The sequence below is a fragment of the Teleopsis dalmanni genome, chromosome 1 (genome assembly GCF_002237135.1).
Source record: "Teleopsis dalmanni isolate 2A chromosome 1, ASM223713v2, whole genome shotgun sequence".
In the NCBI taxonomy this organism is placed as follows: Eukaryota; Metazoa; Arthropoda; class Insecta; order Diptera; family Diopsidae; genus Teleopsis; species Teleopsis dalmanni.
In genome coordinates, this window is record NC_051846.1 from 233,158,415 (window position 1) to 233,168,080 (window position 9,666).

The 9,666-nt window shown below is 26.4% G+C and overlaps 1 protein-coding gene across 1 annotated transcript in view; it reads left to right on the forward strand.

Annotated features, from left to right (window-relative positions):
- Positions 1-1,193: 1,193 nt before the first annotated feature.
- LOC119667686 (protein kinase shaggy-like) overlaps positions 1,194-9,666 on the forward strand; it is a 10,106-nt gene continuing 1,633 nt past the window's right edge. The window contains exons 1-6 of the mRNA XM_038076994.1: positions 1,194-1,341; positions 4,704-4,894; positions 4,966-5,049; positions 7,582-7,692; positions 7,772-8,009; positions 8,082-8,275. Coding sequence (XP_037932922.1) covers positions 1,224-1,341; positions 4,704-4,894; positions 4,966-5,049; positions 7,582-7,692; positions 7,772-8,009; positions 8,082-8,275 — 936 coding nt within the window. The 5' untranslated portion in view covers positions 1,194-1,223. The remainder of the gene's footprint in view (positions 1,342-4,703; positions 4,895-4,965; positions 5,050-7,581; positions 7,693-7,771; positions 8,010-8,081; positions 8,276-9,666) is intronic.

A 9,666-nucleotide genomic window follows, 5' to 3' on the forward strand; every position in this document is an offset into this window, starting at 1 on the left:
TACATATATACATAAAATTATATATAATATAATTATAATACATAAATCAAATTATATATAATATAATGATAATAAATGTATATATGTATATATTATATATAATTAAAGCACCCTGTATTAATCAAATTAAAAAAGTGTCTTCTTTAATTAAAAATCAAATTATAGATAACTACTTCAATTAAATATATATACCCAAAAAAATATTGTTTAATGCCAACAACAATTATAAAAAATAATTAGCAAAGTAATGTGAAATTAAATATAAATAATAGAAAAATACTATTTCATTATATATTTGAATGTCTTGAATAGTTTGAATGTCAAAGCTGAGGGTAATACGAAGAAAGACAAAACTAGAACTTTTGTCTGATAGAGCAATCGCCTGCCAGGCACCTTGTCAATTGCTGCTGACAATGAAGCAGATGTCACTAACATTAGGAATATACCAATAAAAACCCAAAAAAAAAAGATGAAAAATTAATCGGCAAGGAATTATTATTAAGTTTTGGCTTATATTTAATTTAAGTAACAAAATATAAGACAATTTTATAGTAATAATTTTTAAATTTAAAATCACTCCCTTTCCCTTTGATTTCCCTTAATTAAGACTGAATGCTATTTTTAATTATTATTTTTTTTAAAAAAATAATTTCACGTTAAAATAAAAAACTCTTATCTTTATAATTTATTAATGTTCTTCAACGTTCAACGTTACTAGCATTTAATCTTCTTAGGCCTTAAAATAATTTAATCATTTATTTGTTGAGTAAAGTAACTGCCTTTTGCCTTTTCATGGCGCAAAATGAAAATTAAAACAAATATTAATAAAATAATAATGTTTTTAAAATGTTGATATTTTATTGCTGCGCTTGTTTTTATGCCTTGAAAATTTAAAAATGAAAATGAAAAACAAAACATTTATATTTTATTTTTACATAAATCTTTTTATTTGTTAATAAGATAATTCTTTTAATTGCTTGACAACAAAATATATATTATTAAAAAAAAAAAACAAATATATTCATCACACCCATTAATTTCGTTATTATATTAGACGAAAGCAAGCTATTTTTTTTTTTGTTTTTTTTTTATAATTAAAAAGTGGCAACCACCTGTACTCTCATAACATTTGTTTTTATCTATATAAAAATGTGGTCTGGTCTGTGTCATTTAAACACAAATAATGCACAAATAAAGCAATAAATTAAAATATTATATTAGGCATGAAACAGCTTATTGGAAAATTAAATGATTTATGGCCTGAACACAGTGTTGCACTTTCCATTCCAAAACAAATTGATGAAAGTAAAGAGAAATTAGAAGGTTGTTGGGAAACAGAAGGTAAAACTAAAATTAAATTTAATCATCATTTTATTCATCACATCATCAATTATAATAATTATATATTCATATATTATTTTAAATATAATATGTAATAAGATAGTGTGTGTAATGTGATGAATGCGAAACCTTTTTTCCACTTCTCTATAAAATATAAACATTCTTGATCAATTTCACAAGACCAATTGATTCCTGTGTTTGTAAACGTTTATATGTAAACCCACCCAGTGTTTGCTCATTGTGTGGACGAGAAAAATATGCAATATGCTTTGTGAGGACCGATATCAATATTTCCTCAAGATATATTCGTAAAGAACGTGCTGCTAATGCTACTGATCGCCTGTTAAGAAATGTTCAACTAGTTAATATCTATTAATATTTATTAGTTAATTTATTAATCATAAATCGCTATTCTGCAGTTCCTTCGAAGAAGATAGAACAAAAAATTTGCAGTTCCTATAGAACAAAAAATTTTATGAGTTTATTAGCTTCTTCTCTAGGTAAATCTACTCATCTTAGATTAGAATATTATAATGTCTTAGATTATAACCAAGACATCAACTTTATTAGCATGTTGATGTCTTGGTTTGACTGAGTGACCTTTGATATTGTTACATTTTTACTCATACATTCTTACGAGAAATATTTTGTTGTTGTTATTTTATTAGCTTGTTCTCTAGATAAATCTACACAGATTAGATTATTGTTTTAGATAATATCCTTTTTCTACTTTATTGGCATGTTAATGTCTTGGTTTGACTGAGTGCCTTTGATATTCTTACATTTTTACTCGTACATTCTTACGAGGACTATTTTGTTGTTGTTGTTGTTGTTGTTCTGCTTTGAGTTAGTGCTATTGCGGTATTTACTCTTTTATGGTTTGGGGGGCTTATCGCTGCCCCACACTAAGCTTTAACTATAGTAGAATTATTATAATTTATTTATCTTTTAACTGATGACGGACCGTAGATCAGCATATCTTTCTGTGCGTCCTGAGGTGAACTATTTTGGATATTATTGCTTTGAGTTCTCAAACAGTATTTTTTCTTTATAATTTTTTTTTTTATTGTATGATTTAATTTATTTCTCTTCAGAAATGTTGTTAAACTGTTATTGTTGTTGTTATCAGTAGGGATCTGCTTGTGTATTTCCTTTTTGTTGTGGCGAATGGTACTTTGTCGTCGGACTCGGTTCGTGGATCGGTCTGTTCTTGGAACCAATGCTTACGTTTAGATTTTCAAAGATAGATATTTTTTCTTCTAATATGGTATAATTTATTAATCAAATTTATTGATCTGATGATAGGCTTAAAGTTAAAGAACTAACTTGTTTATTACTTCTTTTCCAAGTAATACAAAAATTTTAAATAAATTTTTTTAGTTAAAGTACTAAAGTGTACAATACATTTTATTAATTTTTAAAATAATTAAAAATAAAACTTCAAAGTTGACTTTTTGTTTTTCTATTCGAATTGTCAAAATGGAAAAAATTGATTATAAAATTTATATAAAAATATAATGTAAGCGAAATAATTTTATGTGAAATCAAAATAGAGCAGCAATCAATTTACTAAAATATTTAGTTAAATTGCAATATTTATAACGTCTCTTATAACATCAACCAAAGATCCTCAGCACCGCCAAATGGAAGGTGCAGTAATACACAGCCTGGGAAAGTTAGAAACTGTTGGTATGTTTAAAATCTCTTCTCTTCCTATATTTAATTCTTTTTTTACTTTAACAATATAATTGTATACTATTATCGTATTTGTTCACATCCAGGTTTCTTCTTAAATAAATTGTGAATTTAGCTCCCATTAAAAAATTTAAGAATATAAAATGTTCTTATGTTCAAATGTTGCAACGATTGTTAGCAATGTTTTTAATTATCACTTCTTTGAAAAACTATTTTAAAAAATAAATTTTTTTTTCTTTCTATAGATATGCCACTGTGAAGACACTTGAATGTATATTGTCAGATAAATACTCAAAAAGTGAATGGAAAGTTTTCTTCCTTTACACATATAATATGGCTCTACTGCTCATATTATAGATTGTATCCTCTACTGCTCAATGTTACTTCACTGTGTACACTGTCTTATCAGTTAAGCTGATATCTGATTTTTTTCCCGGAATAGATCGTTTATTTCTAAATAATATTTCTTACGTAATAAAAGCTTTATTTCACATACCTATTTAATCAAAGTAAATTTAGAGATTGTTTTAAATTACGACTTAAAAATGCATGTAAAAATTAGATACGGGTTCTAGAAACTAATTATTAGTAATTCAAAATTTTTCTTCTTGAATGAAACTTATTTTCGGCAGTTATTTTTCAGGACCTAATCTGCTGGGGTTTATGAATCTAATAAGTCTGAACTCGATTAGCTCAAAAATTATTTAGGCTATTTACCAGACAAGACAGACAATATCTTCATATTGATTAAAAATGTACATTCTGGCAGGAAAGCACTGAAAATTTGTAACTGAAGATATCCGCGTTTGTTTAAGTACTTTTAATATCTATATGTACTTTTACATACAGAGAAATTAGTATCCCCTGTCAACTGATTTGTATATAACTATAGATTGAATGAGTTCACTAGCGGTAGCAAATGGTCGAGAAATCATCAATATCTCGATATTATTTTGCTACAACCCCTACAACCGATAAAAACATTACACAATTGAAGAAACTTGACCTCTATAATCATCAATCCCAAAGCAATAGTAGAACCACTTGCCAATTGGTTTGTTGTTGGTAAATATTTTATGATTAAGATCCATCCCTTTACGACTTGTTCCAAAAAAATATAATGCTTATATAAACCACAACATAATTATGTCTCTAGTGACCGCATCCCAAAATAATAGTAGAACCACTTGCCAATTGGTTTGTTGTTGGTAAATATTTTATGATTAAGATCCATCCCTTTACGACTTGTTCCAAAAAAATATAATGCCTACAAAAACCACAACATAATCATGTCTCTAGTGACCGCATGATTATTGATAATGAGATATAAAATTAGTTCTATTTTAGCATAATATGGAATAAAAATTATAGCTCGGTAAAATACATTTTTATCTATATATATGTATATATTATCACTATATCATTCAACTTAATTTTATTCTCAGTAAACTTTTAATGATTATTGGTTTAAGCTTTTAAATAAAATATATAATTATATATATATGTGCTATATGATAGTTGATTATAGAACTTTGTGATTTATATAAGTTTCTATATAATTTTCTTGTACCTTACTTCGTTTATTATGATATTATATTCGATTATTTATAAGAATTTTTTTAAATTTTGATAAACAACTTTGTGGTTTTGTTTTCTTGAAATTTTAGGCAGAGATGGTTCCAAGGTTACTACAGTGGTTGCAACACCCGGCCAAGGTACCGACCGTGTACAAGAAGTTTCCTACACAGATACAAAGGTGATTGGCAATGGAAGTTTCGGTGTAGTCTTTCAAGCTAAACTATGCGACACAGGGGAGCTGGTAGCGATTAAAAAAGTTTTACAAGACAGACGATTTAAGGTAAATATTAATATTTTTGTTTTGTTATTTCAAATCTATTATTAATAATTTAATTTTGCTTCATTTTATAGAATCGTGAATTGCAAATAATGCGTAAATTGGAACATTGTAATATTGTAAAACTTTTGTACTTTTTCTATTCGAGTGGTGAAAAGGTAAGCAAAAATTTAATATTACTTATTCTTATAAATAATGTCTATAAAATCCTTTAGTTTATATCTGTTAAAATTTCTTTTTAATTAATAGTGAAATATGCACTTATTTTAGTAGGTAAAGATAATGGTAATAAAAAAAATTCAAATGAATTTATAACATATATTTCAAGTGTAAATGCAATCAATATTGAAATCCAAATATTATATAAAATTTCTTCTTTCTTATTCTATGTACAACAAAATTTATTAAAAATAAAAATAATAAAACTTACAAAAAAATATATAATCTATTATATTTGAAAAATATGTTTTCAAAATAATTAAAACGGCTTTCTGCATAAAATAAAAGCTAGCCGAGTTTCCCATTGATGTTGGGATTTTGGCCGGTGTTCTCAAACCACAGGTACTCTTTGACATATAATGTAGCAATTAATATCAATCAGTTCAATGAACTTCGTAAATATTTCATCGTATTCGCTAATGCAATATTGTAATATAATATGTACGACACTATGTATATATGTATAAACAATAAAAAATAAATTAATTGCAAACAGCCAGCATTTATTCTCTCATGCGACACATTTGTTAAATATGCTAAAAAATTCATTTGAATTTTGGAAACATGAGTAATTTTTGAAACATTTATAAAGTTTATAAATGAAAAGTTTTATATAAAATGCAAAATGCATGAATTTTATTACTTATACTTTATAAATAACATTTTTTTATCGCCTACATACTCATTTTTAGATTAACATATTTCTTTAGGTTATATATATCATAATATTATGAAATAGAAATTGATAAAAGTATCAAATAGTTGAAGCTTTTTGTGTTTACATTTTTAAGTATAATTTTTGTTTTATTTTTAATACTAAAAGCTTAACATTTTAACATATTTTATCACATAATTTTTTACATTCTACTTCCTCTAATTGAAATTTTCAAATCCTACATTATATAAACAACTATTAAGTGTGGTTAGATATTAGTACGTATACTTAGCTACAACTTAAAATTATTTAAAAAAAGCGTATGAGAATATATCAATCCTTAAAAAATTAAGATAGATCTGTGGTAAAAGATTTCTAATATTCAAATATGCATAAATGGTAAAAATGCATCTATTCTTTTTTAATCAGTCTTTAATATATATTTTATATATTTTATAAAATATTAATATATTTATATATTAATATATTTATATAATTATTATATTATATATTTTTGAAATTGTTTTTTAATTCTTGATTTTTTCAACCTACAATATATAGAAATGTTTAATACATATAAATTAAATATTAAAAATTGCTCATGAAAGAGCATAGGAATCTTTTATGATTTTGCGACAGTGTTTAATTTCCGATCCGGTGCCTTTACTCTGACGCTACACACGTAATGAGCGAATCCAGAAGATGAATGGACAAACACCTATTTCTATTCAAACACCATTTTTCCTATATTCTTCTAAACTTTCGTCAAGAAATAGCCCATCCAATTCCATTTTCTTGACTTAATTTTCCTCTCAAAAGCCACCGAGCTCTCTCATCAACAGATATAATTCTGTGTTGAAGATCACCTCAATATTGTATATAACGTGAAAATATGTTCACAAACACTTGCACGTGTAATGTGCCAGGTTTATGAAATATAAAGACATATGGGTTTAATGCTAGACTTGAATTTGAATTTTAGTTTGGTAGTTAGCACTTTAATAAAAGATGGAAAGACTTAACGATATGCAAGTTAGCCGCTCTCTATTAAGAAAAAAAATAATCATTCATTGAAATCCTCCGTAAAGACATTAGTCTTGTGGTAGATTTGTTGAAGAGTCACAGCCGATAAGAGAGCCATACGAAAAAATTAAATCTTCCATTAAAGCATTCCTGTACTACATGTGGAGAGTACGGCACATATGCCTTCTACTACGCTTGTTGTGTAACCGCGACGCGGGTTCTCTATCTATATTGGCTTCCTTTTTTGAGGATTTTGGTTATCTCCAGAACATATTTCTAAAAAGTATTTTAGGCTTTGCCAAAACTTCAAAGGGATTTTTAAACCTCTAATTTTTATACGATAAAGCAATGGATCAATAGCCCAAAGTAGATTGTTAGGATCGCCAGTATAATCTGAATTAACCTACTTATGTGGCAAGTGTTAATTAATCAATCATATCGTATTGATAATCATATCTTATATATTGTGCTGAATAATATATTTATAGAAATTTTAAAAGATATATTTTATATGTCTATCTAAGTTTACGTTAAATATTTCATTGTCAGAAGTCTTAGTTACATTTTATCATTTCCTACATATTGGTTTTAAAAATTACTTTTGTAATTTTATTAAAAAATAAAATAAAATTTTTTTCTTTTAATTGTAGTATTAATTAGTATTTATCTGCTTGATGGGTGTTATCCTTAGGTTATTTTCTATATTAATTTATTAATATTATTTTATAAAATAGATCAAAAAGAAATAATCTTTTAATATAAATCATTAACCTGTTTTTTTTTTTAATTTCAGCGAGATGAAGTGTTTTTGAATTTAGTCCTCGAATATATACCAGAAACTGTTTACAAAGTTGCACGTCAATACGCTAAAACTAAACAAACGATACCAATCAACTTTATTCGTGTATGTATTAAAAAATAAAAAAAATATAGAGTCAATAGAGTTAAATAAAATTATTAATATTTTTAAAATACATTTACAGCTTTACATGTATCAGTTGTTTAGAAGTTTGGCATATATACACTCTTTGGGAATTTGTCATCGCGATATTAAACCCCAAAATCTTCTATTAGATCCAGAGACAGCAGTGTTGAAACTATGCGATTTTGGTAGCGCAAAACAATTGTTACATGGTGAGCCGAATGTATCATATATTTGCTCTCGGTACTATCGTGCACCAGAGTTAATATTTGGTGCAATTAATTATACAACAAAAATCGGTAAGTATATATATTATTGAAAAAAGTTGAATAAGTTTCTTTATCTAATTATATTTTAATGGAATATTTTAGATGTATGGAGCGCTGGCTGTGTCTTAGCTGAATTACTCTTGGGTCAGCCTATATTCCCCGGTGATTCCGGTGTTGATCAATTAGTTGAAGTTATTAAAGTTTTGGGTACACCAACACGAGAACAAATTCGCGAAATGAATCCAAATTATACGGAATTTAAATTTCCACAAATAAAAAGTCATCCATGGCAAAAGGTAAACACAATCAATTAATATACACAATATATATATATATATCTATACATTTATGTGTATGTATGTATATAATCTATAATATATAGAGCAAGAGCAGCAGCAACGTTTTCAATCAATATTTCTCATTATTGAGGCAATTGACATTTATGCACGCAGTATCTTTCAAAGACATTATCAATTCTTAATTTGCTAATTTTCATGAAATGTGCTTTGTTAGTTTTTATTTCCTCATATTTGTATATGCATTACTTCCACATTGTATGCATTACATATTTTATTTTTCTTTTTTCTTTTTGTAAATAATATTTTAAAGAATTCTAAAATATTAGTGTTTAATTGAAGTAACCTATTTGCAGTCACTACTTGAACGTAGCCAATTTTCAAATGCACTAAGCCAGAAACAACGTTGGAGAGTAAGCAACAACAAACAAAATTTTTTTTCTCCCACGAAAAATACAACAATTGGTTTTTATTTTACAAATATAAAATTAATAACAAAAACAATTCGATTGTTTAAACATTTTTTCTTATTCATTTTTTTTTTTTGATAAATTTTTTACTTGCCATGAGTGCAGTAATATTCATTAATTAAAAATTTACCAATTTACCAAAATTTTTCTTTCTAATACAACAACTGTTTGTGCTTGTAATTTAAATAAAAAGTGTGTGTTTTTTTTATTGAGAAGAAATGACAAACGCTTCAAGAATGTGTCTGCAATTAATTTGACGTCTCCAATTTAACTGCTCTCAGCAGTTATCATGCTGTTGCTATTTGCTTTTTATAACAAAACCTGTAAATAAGCATTATCTGCATATAAATTACAACCTATTCCTAACCTAATCCTAATACCTTTCCTCAAAACCTTTGTGAAATATGTAAATATGTTCAAAGAAGAAATTTGATTGGAAAATACATATTAATTTAATTGATTTTAAAACTCATAAAGTTAGTTAACTATAAGTTAGTTTTATTTATTATTATTAGTTCATCTTTATGGTTAGTAAATTTCCAACAGGAATAATGAACAGTGCTCATCGAGTTCGACGATTAAGAACCGTCTAACACATTCAAAGGAACTACATTGGCAGATACTTGAGGGTTACAACAAGAACAACAACACTCTATTCTCCTTATTAGCTAGTAGCTATGGTATATAAAATAGTACGATTAAAAAATACCGAATAGGAATATTAAACGGCATTTAGTTATCGTTATAGACAAATATTTCCAGGTTGTATACTCGAGAATACGAGGACTTCTCTTTATGAATAGCAAAACTCTATTCTCTCTCCTAACTGTCCGTATTCACAAGTAGTAACAACATGTTCATATGTCTGTTCACTTCAGACATACATATTCAAACTGATTCTATTAAAAAAGTAAAAACGAA